Below are 19,801 nucleotides of genomic sequence, written 5' to 3' on the forward strand. Positions count from 1 at the left end.
TTCAGATTACTAGTTTGGGGAGCTGTAGATCATTAAGGGTTGCTTACTTATTAATGTTTGCATATAGTTTTCTCCTTAATGAAGAATTATAAAGCAAAAGGGAAACTGTTTAGATCTGCTGTAACGTGGCTAGAGGAGAGGAATGGATGATTGACTGACACGGTAATAAGTTTGTATAAGTTTGTTAACTAGTGAAAATATTAGTAGAGAAATTTCAGTGGAAAAAGGATCAGGTTAAATCAGACTTGTTTGTTTGCAAAGTTCTCTCCACATTCTGTTTTAGCATGGAAATTTAAATTTACATGGGCTTTACACTTCCTGCAGTTTTATAGTGACCATTCTTCTCTCAGAAGTATGTCGCTTATGAACCAGTAGTACTTGGCGGTCATTCCTGGAGGGGTTACCAGATTTTGTTTTCTTCATACACTTTTTATGTTAATCCTTGACTTCTGTGTTTTTATCTTTTACTGTCTGAAGCCTGACGAAGCCATAGAAGTCTACGAGCAGGCCTTGAAGAAAAATCCAAAAGATCCAGCTTTAGCAAGTAAAATTGGAAAAGCACTAATCAAAACACATAACTATTCCAAGGTATTCTATAAGTACTGTATTAGGCTAGTTAAATATTACGTCCGTTATTGTCAACACGTGGGCTGTGCCTGATTTCCAGGTTGGGTAGAAGCAGCATTTCACTTTAGGTGCGTAACAGATTTTTTTATCCTGAATGTAAGTTTGTAGATGCCCTTCAAAATACGTGTTCAGCCCTCTGTGACCCTTCATAGCACAGGGAAGGGAAGAAAGCATTTTAGGACAGCCTGGAAGGAAGCAAGCAGGGCTGTAATGTTGGGGAAATGGTGTGATTGTACCCTTAGTGCTTACATACAGGAATCTTGAACTTGGGTTTCTTAGGTTTTATTTACATCTCACTGAGACTTTTAGTACAATGTTCTTGAATAGTCTCCATGTTGTAAAAGACTTTTAATGCAGTATTCTTCTGCATATGTGCTCTGAAAGAAGCTGGGAGTTTCTCATTTAATTTTGGAGGAAGCCACTATCATCCCAAGCTGGCATGTACGTTCTGACAGGCGGCTTTGACATGGATTGGTAGTTGCAGAGAAACCAGTGCCAATCATCTCTTTTTTTCTAGCCACTTGTATTGAAATAGGAAACAGTAAATGGGTACAGAAAGTGCCTGAGAGACCAAGTACAAGAAATGGCTCTGTGTTTTGTTTCAGCAGCATCTCTTTCAAAGACGCTTAGTACAATCTTCCAATGTACTTATTGAACTTATTTCACATAACGGTGTCTCTATCTTTATTGAACCTGGAATAAGTTAGGAGGAGGGACACGAAGATGATGAAGGGGCTGCAGCAACTCTTCTGTGAAAACAGGGTGAAAGAGTTGGGGATGTTCAGCCTGGAGAAGAGGAGGCTCCAGGGAGACCTGATAGCAGCCTTTCAGTACTTAAAGGGGACCTACAGGAAAGATCATTAGGGACTCTTTACAAGGGAGTGCAGTGATGAGACAAGAGGTGATGGTTTTAATCTGAAAGAGAGTAGATTTAGATTAGGTATTAGGAAGAAATTCTTCACTGTGGTGGTGGTGAGATAGTGGAACAGGTTGCCCAGGGAAGTTGTGGATGCCTTATCCCTGGAAGTGTTCAAGGCCAGGTTGAATGGTGCTTTGAGCAACCTGATCTAGTGGAAGGTGACCCTGCCTATGGGAGTTGGAACTAGATGATCTTTAATGTCCCTTCCAGCCCAAACCATTATACGATTCTGTGAAATCTACTTTCTACCTTGGATTCAGGACAGGACTGCTAGCTCCCATCATCACTTCTTGTCAGGCTTAATACTGATTTGAATCTCTGTATTTCAAACACTGTACTAATATGCCATCATCTTACTTGTTTAAAGTTGCATGTTTATTACCATTGTGCCAGGATGGTGTCGAAGGAGAAACATGGATTTAGCTCCATGGAATAAACCCAAAGGTTCTCCATCTTCTGGGAATGTCTATTTAATAGATTACTTTTTTTCAGAAAGACAATTAACAATCAAGTAAGTTAGCAAGGAGTGACTGGGGATGTCTCTTGCATAGAAATCCCACTACAGATTTCTTTCTGTACATTTCACATTGATGTGAAATTTTTAGTGTGTTGTTCCAGGGAATATATAGTTTTTGTATTTGTGACATATAAGCTGGTTATTGTGTATGTGCAATGTAATTAGTTAACTACATTTATGCTGTCGTCAGGTCAGATAGAAGGAAGCCTTTCACTTTAAAGCACTAAACAGCCTTTTTATCCTGAAAGTAAGTTTGTAGGTCCCCTTCAAAATATCTGGCAAAGTGCACAGCTGTACATTGGTGGATACAAATCTGGTGAATTATAGGTCTGGTAACTTGCAGTTTATGTGATTATGTGCACTCAAATCCATGTTCAATTATTTCTTCATTGGCCCAGACTTGCTACATCTCCTAGCCTTAATGTTGGCTAGAAGAGTGCTAATAAAGGCTTTAACTTCTTACTGTAGGAAAACCAGAAGAAAATGTTTGAGGAAAACTTGCAGGAACAAATAATTTTATTTGGGCAACCTCAAACTGCTGGTGGGTGTGTCCAAATTGTGTTCTGTGTTTGCAATGTTAGAATTTTCCCTTGCTTCTGTTTAGGTCAGTACTACAAGCAGCTCAATATATGATTCCTATCTTGCTCCATGATACTTCAAACCTTTTTTGTGTATGTAATAACCTAATGTACTGTGACAATTCCTAGAGCTGCTATAGAAAAACTTGTCATCTATATGGTGATGAGTATTTCATGGATTTTATTTTTTTATTCTGAGGCTTCAGCTATGTCATCCTTAGGCTGCTTAAGCCTAAATAGATAACCTGCGTGATGTGTGCATTATTATGCATGTTTAAATGTGTTCTATTTTAAAACAACAAAAATTAATAAAATATTTCAAATTTATTTTGGAAATGTACCTTTTCAACATAGTAGCAGTTCTCTTTTTTTTTTTTCCTTAGAGAAGTAACATCCTATTTCAAGACTATTTAAGTTGTTATATTGAAATGGATTTTTTTAAAACTTATGGAATAATAGTTTATTAATCCAGAACATTGCTTTTGTTTTTTCTTGAGTAAATATTTGACTTTTTTTAACTGATATGATTATCAGTTTTTATGTTTAAAAACGCTGAGTGAAAATTCCTTTCTATTAGATTATGCTTCAGTGGTATTTTTAAACTTTTCCTTACTTCTTTTATCATCATGTGTTGCAGGTAGATTTTGGGAAAATATTAGTCCTTTGTATACAGTAAAACAGAACTTTGTAACTCCAGTTTGGCTGGAATTATACAACTTCAGCAACTACTAAAAATGTAGTTTAATTGGAAGTGATCCTGTCAAAGATAGACTGTGATAACGTGGTTAGACTATGTAAATGCATGCCTAATATGAAAATGTGGGCTCTAGTTATTCTATTTATCTTTAATGTGGCATTACCTTTTTGGAAGCCTGAACTTGCAACTAAATAACGTTTGTGGTTTTTTAATACAGTGTTTATTAAAAATGACTTGGTTACAAGAGCAGCAAAGAAAGAAAAGAAAAAAAACTTTTAAGCAGCATGTCGTTACATACCTAAGTAGCAAGGTTGTTGTCTTTAAAAATTATCTGTAAATAACACTCAGATTTTTATTTTTCCCTTTTAGGCAATCAGTTACTATGAGGCTGCATTGAGAAGTGGTCAACAGAATTTCCTTCGCTATGACTTGGCTGAGCTTTTAATGAAACTGAAGCAGTATGAAAAGGCAGAAAGAGTACTTCAGCAAGCTTTAGATCATGATCCTGGTAGGAATGTTATTAATTTGCAACAAAGCATACAATTTCTAGTGTTTGTGTTTTCTGCATGATTCCAAGGAGTAAACAAGTTCCATACAACCTTTTTTTGTGTGTGTGTGTGTGTGTGTGTAAAACACAGAAAGCTATTAAGTGATAAATGAGAAATGCGCTCTAAAATAAACTTCATTTACCTTTAAAGGTGCTTGTGCCAGGACTTTTAAAGGTGCAACATCTCTGATAGATGGAGTCAGTAAATACAATAGCAGAGCTGCACATGTGCAAAGTTCTTTCTCTTCTGTGCTGACAAATGTTGTGATTCTGAATTGATTGAGTATACGAGTCATTCCTACTGTTAGGGAATGGTTGTTTAGGTGGTAAATACTACCCAGTATCTTTCAGAGAAAAGAGGTTAAACTGGTTGAAGATGCCTTTTGGGAACTTCTTTTACACATTAGGAATATGCACTTACAAAGATAAAACTTGGGGTTTTTTTCCCCTTGTTTTTGTTAAAAGGCAATTAAGAAGTTTTAAGGTGGTTAATGTGAGCTATACGCTTAATTAAGGAAATCTTGTAATGGTTTAATTACATTTGTTAACTTTTGTGGCTATCTGAATACAGAAATAGTTAGTAGTATTAAGTCTTATTCCTAGTCCCTTCTGTAAGTTTCTCTTATGACACTATTTTACTGGTCTTTCATACTGTGCAGGGGAGTGTTGATTTTCTGTCTTGTTTACTACTTACTGAAAAAATCTGATGTAATGTTATATTCCTGCCTTAGTTAAGCCTTTGAGGGTCTGGCTAATTTAATAATCATGTTCAAGACAGTTTGATCTTCTTGTGTGGAAAGATAAATTGGCAGTAAATACATTTGCCCTGTGTACTTTAAACTTCTGTCTTACAATGAAGCAAAAAACTATGTAAATCAATATCCTTTTTGTACATCTTTGATATAAACACATTCTCTATACAAAGAAAAATAATAAAATGTGTATATATGTATCTCATTGGCTGATTGGGAAAATTATTGAAGTTTAATATTTATTTATTTTTAGAAATGTTAGAATATCCTTCATTTCTGAAAGAAAAATGAAATATAGGAAAAGTACCAGAAGGAATGATCTTACATGGTTGGCTACATGGCCTAATCTCTGATTTAGAATAGCTTGTCACAATTACAGCACTTTGAAGACAGTTTACTAATAGAGTATAGCTCAATATGCTTTTATTTGTATGTTTGTTTGTTTTAATAAAAATAAAACATGGGTTTTGGTGGCTTTTATGTTTTAATGTGGACCTGTGCTTAAGATACCACTTTGTCAATATATTAAAATGAATGCAAGCCCAGGAGAACTTGTATTCTTCAAATAGTATTTTATGTGAATATGTTTTAACCATTATTCAAAAGTAGATTGCTGCTTTTTGAGGAGATGCTGAAATATTTAGTTAAAAATAACTGTTTCTGCTTATGTCTGTTGCAGTTTCTAGCAAAAGAAACATAGCTTGAGGTCTGAATAGAAATTTCATCGATGTTACGCTTTTTAGGTGAACAGTAGCACTCATTGAATCAATCTGGACATTTTTCATTAAGGAGGATTTATTTCCTGTCCATTTAAATCAAAGGCTTTTCTCTCATATTTCCGAGAATGCAAATAGGCTATACAGTCAATTTTTTTCATTCATTTTGAATCTTTCAATGTCTTTGGCCTTAAATCTCACTCTGTAGGTTGTAATGTTTACTCTGCCCACTAACACCACACCAAGCCAAATCACAATCCTAAATATGTAAGATTGAGTTGTGAATTTTTTACACGGTCTTGCCTGGAATATGTGGAGATCTTCATCTTTCTTTGACTTTATCAGGATCATCAGTTGTTACAAGAATAATGCTTGTTTAATGTAATTCTTACAGTTAATGAATTGTCTTCTCTGGTGGAAGATGTGCGTTACCAGGTGCTTCTGGCAAAGATTTACAGCAAAATGGAGAAGATTGATGAAGCCATTGTTTCATTACAACAGGTAAAGAGGAAAACAAAAAACCCTAACAAGGCTTGCAATGTCCTCACTTTTAACCCAGATTCTAACCATAATATTTCTGTGAATGAGGAAAACGCATACATAGTAGGGATAAAGCACCAGTAACTGGTGTGAAATGTAAAGAACATAAGTCATTAGAAACCCTAAGCTTTTTGTGAGCAGTGTTCTGTTATCTGAATTTTAGCTCAGAATGCAGGCTTTTACTGCATATTTTTACTATGCCTTTATTTGTGCATGGAGCATAGTATTAGCAAAGCAGGTGAAAACAAAGCTGGCTATGGGGACATATCTTTAGCTATGGGGACATAGCTAGGTTACATATCTTTAGCTCAGCATTGAACACTCATAGAACAATCTGGAACAGCTTTCAGTGGCTACCTGTCATCTTCTTGTACTGCTCTTTATTTTAAAAAGCAATGATAAGACCTGTTCATTTTGGACCTCAGTATTAGCACTCAGACTGAGGCTTGAAAGCACTGTAAGTTGGAAGCTAGAGGTAATGTACTCCTTTTAGAAGACACTTTCTCAAGCAAGAGGTTGGATCAACACATGCTTTTCCATTACATCTCCAGTCTGTTACAGACACAGTAAGCCTTGGTACCATCTTCTGATCAGCAAGAAATTATGTAGATTGATTAGAATGATAATTGTACATAAGAGTTAAAATCCTACTGGTATTACTATTTAATCTATTGTTAAAATCTTCCTTTGCTTTTCCACATTTTGACTTTCCCCCCTGCCCCATTCTCCTGCAGTAAATCTCCCCCAAAGCAGTCTACTTCTCTTACTCTTTACTTCTTTAGTTCTTTCAGGTTTCCTGCCACATTCATTTACACAAAACCACCTATATTTTGATTATTTCAGCAAGACTTAGCTGCTCGGTCATGTTATTGCTACCTCTTAAAGAGTTTATTCCCTTTGGTTTTCACAGTGATGTTAGAAGTTCCTCCCGTATTTTACTTTGTGTTTTAATTCTCCTTCCCTGCTAGGCAAAAAGGTACGGGGATAAGAAGCAGAGGAATATTAGTGCTTCCTTCTCTTCAACTTGTGAACTTTTTAAATGAGCAAAACAGCTCTTCTGAGATTTTATTTCAATGTTAAGATAGTTGCAAAACTGCTTGAGCACAAAGAGGAAATCTCTTGTATGTTAATTGGTTAGAATTGCAGTTGAAGTCAAAGAAAACTGATCAGGCATAATCAGAACCATGCTTCTGATGGACTTTTCTTAATCACTCCTAAATGAAAACTCTCAAAATGAAATTTGAAGGGGTTTTTGCCTTTTTTTTTGTTTTTGTTTTTTCTTTTTGCCTGAGTTTTCTGTACTTAAGGGGTTAAGTACATACACCTTCTGGGGTTTGGTTTTTGAGTTTGAGGTCTTGTTTATCTACCTTACCAAAAGCTTAATTTTAAGAGAATAAAAAAACCAGAAAAAAGCATGTAACACTTCCATTGAATATTTTTGATGTAGGAATGTAGCTTGGAGATTTAAAAGAAGTTCTTAACAGGAACCCATGGGGATGATAAAATTTCTCTAAGCAGAACTGTAGGGTTTGTGAGCAAAAGCATTGCTTTTCCCTTTAATAAAGAGGATTTGTTCAGTGATGTCCTGTACCAGCATTTTTTGTGATTACAACTCTGCTAGTAGTTATCGATTGGAATACAACCATTTGGATTGAGGAAAAAGTTAGTTATAAATAATGCAAGGAACAGAAATACAGAGAAAATTTAGACCAATCAAAATTGTCATCTTTATTCAAGTGAGTGTATTTGACCTAAATATTCCTTAGATGGACTATTAAATAAGCTTGTCCATACCTCTTTTACTCTCCAAGTACACAAGGGGTAAACTGGATCCCTTCCCAGCTTTTTGCTTTAATGTCCTGTTCATTACATTTCACAAAATACTGTATCTATGATTATCTCAAAATTACATTTTCTAAAGTGTAGATTGTACATTACTGGATCGGCATGCACTTGTCATAAAGAGTATTTTCTAAGAAGTGTACTGGGATTTCATCTTGGAAGTGTTGAAAAATAGGCTGCTTTTCAGCATGTTTTTAATGTGGGTTTTGGGGAAGCAAGGCAGTTTGAGACAGGTTATCGAGGGAGAGAGATTTGGGGGAGGGTGTTTTGCTTGCTTTCATTGATATCTCTTACAACAGAGACATTTTTGCCCACTTTATTATTTGGGGGGTTCATCTATAGAATACATAGTGTGCTTGTAGGACCTTTTAAAAATTTAATAACATCCCTTTAAAGTAGATAATATAAAATTAATTCCTTTGAAAGTTTTTGACTGTTCAGCCCTTTCCCCACACCAGGCTCGGGAATTACAAGCCAGAGTGCTTAAACGGGCTCAGATAGAACAGCTGGATGCAGTTCCTGCACAGAAGCAGTTAGCGGCTGAAATTTGTGCTGAGATTGCAAAACATTCCACAGCCCAGCGAAACTATGAAAAAGCAATTAAATTTTACAAAGAAGCTCTTGTTCACTGTGAAACTGATAACAAGGTCAGTTCTCCCTCTGACTATTTTGCATTGTTTTCCCATTCAGTTATGATATCTAGCAATACATTGTAATTTCTAATTACCCACAATGTAGAAGTGTATTTGCAATTATTTCTTCTTTGTGATATACATAGAGCCTGCATATACTTTCTCACCTGCATTGCTTATCATGATAAAGTAATTGTATGTTCTGCTAATTTCTGTCTCTTATACAAACTCCTGATTCAAGTGGTGGTCTGCATGCACTCTGAGTTGTCCATTAGAATATATATTGGGCTTGTCTTCACATACCAGTTGAGGACATGTAACGTACGCACAGTGTTAATGGAGATTGTTTCAGTGTTGCTTTTTGCCTGTCCTCTGGAATGAGGCATTAGTGATTATGGCCAATTGAGACAATTTCTCTCTCTTCTTTATCTGTTTGAGAAGCTTTAGACTTTTATCTGGATTTGGTAGGATTCCCTTTTTAGTCACAAAATGTTTAGTGGGTTTTTTTTAGATTAAAAATAAATATATTAATATAATTTTTGTCAAATTTCCATGATTTTCTAGTATAAGTCTGTTGTATATTTAGGTGTATGTGAAGACTTCTTATTTTGCTGCTCCTTATTGCACAGCTGTCAGATTCACCAGCTGCTAAACTATCAGCATATCACCTGGTTTCAATACTTGAACTCATGTTGTAGCTTTGGGAAGGACTTAGATTCTTGAAACCACAACTTCAGCATCTTTAAGACAGGCTTTCCTCAAGGCAACTTGTAAGAATGAGGAAGAAATGGAAAAATAAATTGGGACAGGAATAAAAATATCCTGAAAGTCTTAAAAGGAAGGTGATTTCCCTGTTCTACCATTAAAAAAGTGAGGAGACTGCCTGTCATAGTGTAGCTACAGCTATGGCTTCTGTTGTATGCCATCCCACTAATTCAGTATTGAAGCCTTTAATCTAGTTTTCTCTTTCACACTGGTACTGAAATGCCAGTATAACACTTTCTTTCATTCTTGCTAAAATCATACTATTGAGAGAGTCCCATTGTTACAAGATATGCTGTGCACTGACATTTGTACTGAATATCTGCTAGATGCAGTTAGTGGAGATTTTTGCTTTATTTCTGCTTTGCTAGCAACACAGGATACAATGACATCTTAGTAAATCTAGGAGTGAATTTCTGATTAAGAACTTGTTCCCTGCTCAGAGTATTGAAAGCAAAATACTTTGGGTTACCCACAACTAGTTTAAATCATAGAATCATATAATAGGGTTGAAAAGGACCTTAAGATCACCTACTTCCAAGCCCCCTGCACGGGCAGGGGCACCTCCACACTAGACCATGTCGCCCAAGGCTCTGTCATCTCATTGTATTTCTGTAGGTTCAGTAGGGTTGAACTTGTTTTCTTCCCTTCATTTTTAAAAGCATTGCTGGTACAGGGTTTAATTGAATTCTTTTAGATTACTAAACATAAATTTGATCTGTTAAACACCCACCTATTTCTTGATGTCTTCACAGAGTTTACTTTCTTTAAAATTACATATGGAAGTATTGGAAATTCCTATGAAGCTGTCTATACCTTGTTTCATCAGAACAAAATCTTTTATGTTCTAGCTGAAGAAACTCATACCAGATTTGAAACGTTGCGTTAAAAAAATTATTCTGCTAAATGTGAAGAGATTGTAGTCCATGTCATAAAGGTTTTGTGTTGTGTTGTTTAGATTTGCATAGTTAAATTTGGTAGGTAATACCCTACCTCATTTCTCTGACCAGATAAGAGGCAATGCAGTTTCTAGATGCAAATTTGAAGTGGATCACAGACTGCATCAAGGACATCATTTCACAGTATCATTGTTGGTTGGAGTTGAAAATTTAGAGACTGCTTCCAGTCACTAGAATCTAGTATAGAAGACCAGTGTAACTGGCATTCTTCTCTGACTTGCCTAAGGCAGGAAGGGTTCCTTGACCAGCACACTGCTTTTCAGTCTTCCACTGTTGTGCACAGAACAACAGTGGCTCGAAGAAAATATTCATGATTAAAATTCTTACGTGCGTGCTGCAAGAATGCTCCATATCACTTCAGTGCTTACCCACCTACCTTTCTGTTTCAGAATTATATAGTATATGTTTGAATATGTGAAGAATGGGAAGTAGGAAGAAAACAGATGTTAAAATATTATGCAAGTAGCCTTCATATCCTGAGTAGGATGTTCAAATTACTGTTTCGATTCAGATGTGCTGTTTGCAAGTGTAACCAGAGAAAGAATTGCAATGCAATTATAAGTGCCTCATTTTTGAAAACAAAATCAAAACACCATGTAAAATTAAGCAGGAGTGACATTGCTTACTGTTTGTCTAATGCTAATTTTGCTTTGTGATTGGTTTAACTCCTATTTGCTTCAATAGGAACTTGATTAAATTTGTGGTAACTCTTGTGTTTATAAACTTTTCTGTGGCAATTTATTCAGAATAGTCTACGGTGGAACTTTAGCCTTAAGGATGCATGCTTATGTACATTTCAGGTTGTTAATATTTATTCTGAGGTTGCTTCAGAAATGGATCCACACACAGTCTTAATGCAAATGAGAAAATGAAATGCAAATGAGAAAACAGTTTCTGCTAGAATTTGCTTGTACTCCAAAACTAATTGGTGAATGTTGATGAGGTATTTGCTTCTGTCAGGGAATTGAAAACTACTGACATTTACATTTTTTTCCAAGAAAATTATTCTTACCGAAATAATGTGGTCTTCAGAGCAATTCTATCTGGGCAGCTCTCTATTCAATGTACCTCCAGAACTTCCATCTGAAGAAGAAAAGTTTTATCTGTTTTAAAGGTGAGGGACTGGAAATGAATGTACTTGACCAAGAGCCCCCACAGAGCAATAGAGAAAGCTCTCACTTTAGAAGAGAAATAAGTTTTCCCTGAGGCTCTGAAGTCTCAGGTTAATACTCGTAGAACCAAACCAGCTTCCTTCATCTTTGAATTACTTATAATTGAATATTTTAATATACAGGCAATGTTGGAACTTGCACGTTTATATCTTGCACAAGATGATACTGATGCCTGTCAACATCAGTGTTCCTTACTACTGAAGAACGACCAGGATAATGAAGCAGCAACAATGGTATGTGCTATTATACTAATCCTGTATCAGGAGTTGAATTTTAAAGTTTGTGTGTCTGCAATGTGATGGATCCATAAAATGCTACTTTTAAGAAAAGCTGCAGCTTCTAATTTCAACATGAAAAATCCATTACAACAAAATGTTTTTCTGTTTATGCTGGTTAATCATCCAGTATGAAGTTTCTAACAATCACAGCCCTTGTTCTATCTTGATCGCAAAGTAATACTAAACCAAGTGTCTAAAAAAAACCTTCCAAAAAACAAGAACTGTGTACTTAAGGTGGTTTTACATTCTTATACAATCATAGATAATCATATTCCTTCTTAAGCATTTTTAATCTCAGCTGCAGATTCTCTGTACAGGATTTGCATACTTGTCTGCTTAAGAGACTGTTCAATAGACTGAGCAACTTTTGCTTTAATACATTAGGAGCAAAATTATTTTAAGATGGGAATAATTTATTTTCTTACAGCAGTCTAACATCTGGAATTTATCCCAGTATGGTGAAAGAACAGGGGTAATAACACTCAATATTTGTTATTAAAGCTACTCTTTATTACCTCTCAGTGGAGAAAAAACCAAAATAATTTGTTTTACTTCCACTGCTGAAGTAGTTATCGTGTTTCTTTCTCCCTAACTTTAAACTAATTTTGCTTTTCTATGTGCTTAATCTACACATAATAATAAGGAAATTATTATTAGTATTATTATAAGGAAATAAGAGTAAAACTATACAAGTAAAACCAAACATACTTGGAAGTTACACCAAAATGTTTAATTCTCTTTTGATTTCTGCCTTAAGTGAAAATTTGAGATATGAGCCTGTACCTGCTCATTGTTATCCTCTCTATCTAGAGTGTTTATTTTCCAGAGAGTAATGAAAAATCCAACTCAGTTTACTTCTTGCATAATTCCGTAGCACTTCAAAGCTATAGTTTCAGCTCCCCACTTTTGCAGAACTGAAGTTCATTATAAATGACAATTGATAATATTTTGGTTTGTTTTCTCTAAATTCGTCCATATTGTAGATGATGGCTGATCTCATGTTCAGGAAGCAAGATTATGAACAAGCTGTCTTTCATTTCCAGCAGCTCCTAGAACGCAAGCCAGGTGAATATTTAGCAGTGGTATTTTTAATTCTTTCTGATACATAGTTCTAATGAGATAGAAGAATAAATATCTAAAAAATACTTTGATTAAAAAGAAGTGTGCTATTTATAATGTAATGGATCCTATAAACAAAGACCATTACTTTATGCCAATAGCTTTAAAAACATAAAGCTATTTTAGGGGAAGCTGAGAAAATTATTTATTGTATGTACAGTAATTTACTTTGCTGCAATGTGATGTCCATTGTTTACCTCAAGCCAAATATAGCTAGGGTGTTATATACTTGTAACTGTAAATCACTTGCTCTTGTGTTTAAGATACCAAGTGCATGAATGCAAAGCTAGCCTTTTATTTCAAAATGAATAAAGGAAACTTTGTTATATGAATTTGGAATTCCTATAATAAAGTTGCTCTTAGCAATTTGCAAATTATGACTAGAGAGAAAGCTACTAAAATCTATTAAAACAGTACTATAATGAATGTAAACCTTTCTAGAGAACTTTGTGAAAGAAGTCATGAGAGCGCAGCAAATGTTTTTGTTTGAGTGCTTTTGAATGTGAAGTACAATTATCTTTATAAAATATAAATATATATAGAAATATATATAGAAATATCTCAAGTATCACTTGATATCTTCATTCTTGTATCTGTGGTTGCTATGTAATATGCCTTATGTATTACACCATATATCATTTTTGTATGTGAAGGCAGGCTCTTTATTTCTTAAGCTATTCATACAGCGAATAACTAGAATTACAATGTCCTAATTATTTGTATATTTAGATAACTATGCAACCCTCTCACGATTAATTGATCTCTTAAGAAGAGCTGGGAAACTAGAAGAAGTCCCAAGATTTCTTTTAATGGCTGAAAAACATTCTTCCAGAACAAAGCTTGAACCAGGATTTCACTACTGCAAAGGGCTGTATCTTTGGTACTCGCAATTATAATTAAGATAAAGTTTATTTACCCATTATCATTCAGAGGTGCTATATATAGTGTGATAAGTAAATGATTAGTACAGCACTACTTTCCTAATTACTTAAGGTGCTAGGACTTCAGGAAAGTCTCCTTTTCTCCTCTGAAATACTTTCCAGTTAGCTCCTCTTTAAAATGAAGCTATCTTATCTGTCTCACATGCATCTTTCATATTTCCTGTTTATTAAAAGAGAGGATATTCTGGCTGGCTCAATAATATAATATTACTTATTTTCAAATTTTAGAATGTATCAGACTGGTTTTTGCCCGCAAAACCAAGCTCCTCGCAATAATATGTGTGCTGTTTGAACCTTGCATTATCGGTGTGTGCAAGTGTGTAATTTGTTTTAAAAATACTTGGGTTTCTTCATGGGATTTGGTTGGGATTTGAGGCAGCAAATTTTACTTGCCCATCTTTAAATATTTTAATTATCTATGTAGGTATACGGGTGAACCAAATGATGCACTCCGGCATTTTAATAAAGCTCGAAAGGACAGTGACTGGGGTCAGAATGCAGTCTACAACATGATTGAAATTTGTTTGAACCCAGATAATGAAACTGTGGGTGGTGAAGTCTTTGAAAATCTGGATGCTGACATAGGGTAAGTGAATACAATAAATATTGCTTGGGTTCTTCCGTTATCCCTTTTCTCTGCTGCTCCTTAATAATGTGCCTTAAATTAAGTTGCTAGAAGTTTGAGCTTAACTAATGCTTCAAATGTTCTACTTACCATATTGTGAGAGCCCATTCTAGACTGTAATAAGTAAGTCTCAAGCCGAAAATACAGATTTTTATCTGGAATCCTGGTCACTTGCAGTGTGAAAACCAGCTTGTTAGGTTGGAACTGCAGTGGTTACAGAAGAGAATCAATGTAGAATGCCTGTGTAACAAAACCATCTTGTACAAAATGGCATGCCTTTAGCATGGAATCAGTACTAGCTTGCAATTAATTTGGTGATTATTAAAAAAATAAGCTTTTACAAACACTTTCTTTCTTATAACAGTAATTCAACAGAGAAGCAGGAGTCTGTGCAGTTGGCTGTAAGAACAGCAGAAAATCTTCTGAAGGAACTCAAGCCTCAGACCGTTCAGGGTCACATTCAACTGCGAATCATGGAAAACTACTGTCTCATGGCAACCAAGCAGAAATCGAATGTTGAACGAGCACTGAACACTTTCACTGAAGTAGTAGTGGCTGAGGTTAGTAACCTGTATCATTTCCGCAGTCTTCTCTCTCGCACTACAGGGTTTTTTTGACTAGTCTTGCGATTTACATTCAGGAGTGGTGGCACGTGTTAGTGCAATTAATGTTAAGGATTTTTTTTCCCTATTAAAGAATATTTTATATAAAATTTGGAAAAAAACACCCATGCTGAAATAACAATGCCTTTTAGAAGTTTCCATTGAATTGCAAATTTATAACTCAATGCCACTATTGCCAGTTACTAAAATGTGAATAGGCTATTTGGTTTGAGGTGCTGGGTTTGCTTTTTAATTCCCAGTCTTGACAACAGTGTGTCTGACGATGTAACTCGATACAGTACCTTCATTTTGTAACCAGAAACAATTAAATATAAGCTGCCTTTATGTAATTCATGGCAACTTGACAAAATTGAGATTCCAGGCCAAGATTATCTATCTGCTTAAAATTCCTCCTTGTGATGGAAATCTTCATTATTTTATAGCTAGTTGAGTCATTACCTCTAGGATTAATAACAGATGCTCTTGTTACCAGCACCTTTCAACAGATTTTATTTAAGCATATTTAGACACATTTAGTCTATAGGAATGCCAAGAAATACTTACGTTACTACTATCCATTGACCGTGTGCTAAACTGCTCCTTGGCTGAGGGGAGCATACTGATGGTTATTTTGTGTATAAGGCAGTTCTGACAATCACAAGATGTGACAATCACAAGATGTCCGTCTGCCTCCAGTACTGGCTTCCAAGTCCTGCTCAGTATTGATGTGAGGTTCGTTGAATATTGAATGGTTTTCACATGGTGACACAGTTCCAGCAAGAAGAATGCTCTAGTCTATTCAGTCTTCTCTCCAGGGTCACATAAAACACACAGTTTTAATCTTCTCAGATTTCAGAGGTTATTGATCCATGCTAGGTGTGATGCTTGAGGGAGAGGGGAGATGAGCTGATCATTATGTGGAAGAGGGGCTTTTGGTGGGGTCTTTTTTGTTTAATCATTTTATTTTATTTAACCTGTTATGGCAAGCCATTTTACAGCACAACCCTACAAAGAGGTGTAGATGCAGAATCCAACAGTGAGCCAGGAAGGCAGAGAAAAAGAAAGACAGCTTTTAAGTTAGCTGCTGATAGAGCTACTCTCCACATTGAGGAGGTAGTATTGGGATGCAAGCCCCATTCTCCTCTATACCGCATGCTAATAAAGGCAGGATTTTAAAAATCACGCTTGCTCCCGCACTTCTTACTGCTTGCTTGTGGCTCTTGCATAGAACAGTGGCTTTTAAAATTCCTGTTTGTTATACATAGCTTTTGGATACAGGCAGTTTAGACTTACAATTTTAGACGCTGTAGACCTAGTAATAGGAATTAGTGTCCCTGTTATTGACATTTGATGGGCACTTCTAAAAGTAGAAAATACCATTTGTATTGTAAGTTCAAGTGTGTTTCTATCTGATGTATTTATTTATGTATCAAAAGGATAGGTCTTAGTGGTATCAGAATGTTTCTTGTTGAGATGAAGCACCTGTGGATGCTTTCAACATTTCCTGAGCCTTAAGAAGATGATTTTGAGCCCAAATTATATTCGGCATCTTAATTATTTAATGTGGTGGTTATTATGGTTAGTCTTACAGAAATAATCATAGAACTAGATGGAAAACATGTTTGTACAGTTGGATGTTCTATCTTTATTTCCTGAGATTTAGCTTTTAGTTTAGTTTTCAGATAGCAGGTGAAAGTCTTACTAAAACAAATAATAAATGTTATAAGCAAATAAAAGCACCAAGCAGTCACTGTTTTTTATTGCAGAAGGATCATATACCAGCACTTCTGGGAATGGCCACAGCCTACATGATCTTGAAACAGACTCCACGAGCCAGAAATCAGTTAAAACGAATTTCAAAAATGAGCTGGAATCCCATTGATGCAGAGGAGTTTGAAAAGAGTTGGCTTCTGCTTGCAGATATATATATTCAATCTGCAAAATACGATATGGCAGGTGAATTACTAAAGCGATGCCTTCGTCATAACAGGGTACGTGCACATTTAAAGTAACCTTAGTAACCTTCTATTTTAATTCAGCTATTTTTCCCTTGAAACATGATTCCAAAATGTATTTCTTTGTCCAATTGCCTGGTATTTTATTTATTAAGGAGAAGTAGACCAAAACAAGCCAGGAAAACAGCAACTTCACACTGGAGGATAGTAAACAAACCTATTAATGCTGCTTAGTCATTTTTATTCATATTCTGTAATAACTTCTGCAGGTTTTAGCTGTGGGAACACTAGAAGCTTAAGGTGTTTATGGTATGTCAGAGATGCACTTTACTAAGCCCCGCAAAGCTGATAAAGAAAGATATAGCTGTATAAATTTTGGAGACTATAGGAACAAACTCAGGTCTCAGCTTTTGTGCTGATTTGTCATAATCGCATTTTTTCATCGATACACTTTGCTTTCCCTCACATGAGGCACATCTAGTAGTTCCATAGATGCTGTAGGTTCAGGATGGTATTTATAGTGCACAGATTTGGTTTGGAGAAGGATCTGATTCTGTATATTTCTTGTTTGAATTCATTAGGATAGAAGGTAATGTTTGTTATTCTGTCACATTTCCACAACCTCCTTGAGAGCTAGACTTTTTTGAACCTTTCTTCTTTTTATTTCTAAATATAAAATTAAGAGGCAGCTACAACAGTTCTTGATATAAAGATATGATGTACTTCTGCAGATGCCCCTTAAAATAGAATGTTCTCCATTTCATTTTTACAGAAAATGAGTTTGAATTATAATTAAGAAAAAACTCTACCTTAAGTTCTGTTACACACTCATCCCAGATCGCCAAGGGATGTTGCAAAGTCTGTACTACTGGAGGATAAACATGAGTCATCTCCAAAATAAGACACATTTGAAATAGATGGTCTGTTGAGCAGGTATATGGCACAAATGACACTTTGTTGCAGAAATTTCCAAGCTGCTCTAAAAACACAGCCTACCAAGGAATTTGTTTTCCTCTAAAAAGTTTGAGTCCCAGGAGGAACCTAGATAAACAAGCTCTGTTTGATAGGAAGGAGGATGGCAAAATAGAAGTCTGCAACTCCAGTTCCTTAGCAAAACAGCACAGTAAAAATACTTTTCTCCAACTTGCATGCAAAGCAGCTATGCAGGAATTGTACTATACAAATAGATATTTAATATTTTAGATCTTAAAATATCTTGTTAATTCACAAAACAATATTTTGCATGGTATTGTCCAATGTGGAAGATATTATTTGATTGAGGAAACACATTATTATGATGAATTAGTTTTTAGGATTGCTTTTAGCAGTCAGAATTGGATGATGTGGATATGTATATACACACACAATTTAAGTAAATAGATTGAGTGAAAAATTTTTCATAAAAGCCTAGTATCTTATAATATGAGTTTGTTTTTATTTTAGAAGACTTAGGTTTGGTTAGTGAGATCCTAGTGAGTAAACTGTTTCTGTGAAATTGGGGTATCTATCTTATAGCTTCTCTTGACTTTTGTACTTTTTGTTTGTCACAAATGAGAGGGGGAGTATATTTTCATCCTTATCTTACAGGCATTCCCTTTCCTTTAAGTGGAAAATCATAATATGGAACAGTTTTCAAAAATAAGGCCATGAAAATATCCTTTTAAGAAAAAGTGAAACAATATTTGTGGAAGAAACAACTTGGACTTGAAATGTGGCTGCCATAGGGTTATTATTAACTGAGAGAGGTATCTACAGGGTCTGAACATCTTTGAAGGAATAGTTGCAGTGTCCTCTGTGATGAACTCTGTACTTGACTTGGTGTAACGTAGGAAGTCACCGTGCATAATTCTATACAACTGAATTGTATTACAGATGTTTTAAATCAAGACTATGTTGTCATCAAAGTTAGTACGAGTATCACTTACGCTTTCCAGTTGTACAGATTTGAAGTATTTAACCAATCAGTGTTGCTACAGGTAAGCTTACCTAAATAAAATTCGGAGTGAATATTTATATTTTGCAGTCATGCTGCAAGGCTTATGAATACATGGGATACATAATGGAAAAGGAACAAGCATATAAGGATGCAGCAATGAATTACGAGATGGCCTGGAAATATGGAAATCAAATGAATCCAACAATAGGTATGTATACATAACCTATAAGCATGATTTCAGGGATTACAGTACATTACCCTTTACTGGAAAGACTGCTTTTAATTTTCCATAGAGTATCACTGGTTTTCCTCACATAAAACCCACAGATGTTTAAAGGCGTAGGTAACAGTCATTTGGAAAGGCCCCATGGCAAGAGGTAGCAGCTTTGTGATACTTCAAAAGTTTCTGGTTTTGTACAAGGTTTGGTCTGAAAGAGTTTTAGTTTGCTTTTTGTGAACAACTTTATCTATAAATACAGCATTAAATTTTAATAATGTATTTATAGTAATGCACTATGTACTGTCTACTATAGTGAACCTTTTATATATAACCCAATATATATCTGATAGTGGCAGATCATCAATTTATTTACTTCATTTTGATAATCAGACAAATTATCTATTTATATGGGTAAGTTTTAGATGCATAAGTAAGTGCTAAGCCACTGTCCATCATATTCGAAAAATCCTGGCAGTCAGGTGAAGTTCCCAATGACTGGAAGAAGGGTAATATAACCCCCATTTTCAAGAAGGGGAAGGTGGAAGACCCGGGGAACTACAGACCAGTCAGTCTCACCTCTGTGCCTGGCAAAATCTTGGAACAGTTTCTCCTGGAAAACATGCTAAGGCACATGAAAAACAACGAGGTGGTTGGTGACAGCCAACATGGCTTCACTAAGGGGAAATCCTGCCTGACCAATTTGGTGGCCTTCTATGATGGAGCCACGGAACTGATGGACAGCGGCAGAGCAGTTGATGTCATCTACCTGGACTTGTGCAAAGCATTCGACACTGTCCCACATGACATCCTTGTCTCTAAATTGGAGAGACATCAATTTGATAGATGGACCACTCGGTGGATAAAA

General features: G+C 35.5%; 1 protein-coding gene across 2 annotated transcripts in view; it reads left to right on the forward strand.

Annotated features, from left to right (window-relative positions):
* TTC21B (tetratricopeptide repeat domain 21B) overlaps window positions 1-19,801 on the forward strand; it is a 42,202-nt gene that overhangs the window by 17,032 nt on the left and 5,369 nt on the right. The window contains exons 17-27 of one of the 2 annotated variants that reach the window (XM_030488829.1): window positions 478-588; window positions 3,708-3,846; window positions 5,748-5,854; window positions 8,194-8,382; window positions 11,383-11,493; window positions 12,522-12,603; window positions 13,387-13,537; window positions 14,023-14,184; window positions 14,588-14,783; window positions 16,592-16,816; window positions 18,804-18,924. In XM_030488829.1, the coding sequence (XP_030344689.1) occupies window positions 478-588; window positions 3,708-3,846; window positions 5,748-5,854; window positions 8,194-8,382; window positions 11,383-11,493; window positions 12,522-12,603; window positions 13,387-13,537; window positions 14,023-14,184; window positions 14,588-14,783; window positions 16,592-16,816; window positions 18,804-18,924 (1,594 nt within the window). The remainder of the gene's footprint in view (window positions 1-477; window positions 589-3,707; window positions 3,847-5,747; window positions 5,855-8,193; window positions 8,383-11,382; window positions 11,494-12,521; window positions 12,604-13,386; window positions 13,538-14,022; window positions 14,185-14,587; window positions 14,784-16,591; window positions 16,817-18,803; window positions 18,925-19,801) is intronic. The other variant, XM_030488830.1, reaches the window with a different exon arrangement.

The sequence above is a fragment of the Strigops habroptila genome, chromosome 5, assembly GCF_004027225.2.
Source record: "Strigops habroptila isolate Jane chromosome 5, bStrHab1.2.pri, whole genome shotgun sequence".
Lineage (NCBI taxonomy): Eukaryota > Metazoa > Chordata > Aves > Psittaciformes > Psittacidae > Strigops > Strigops habroptila.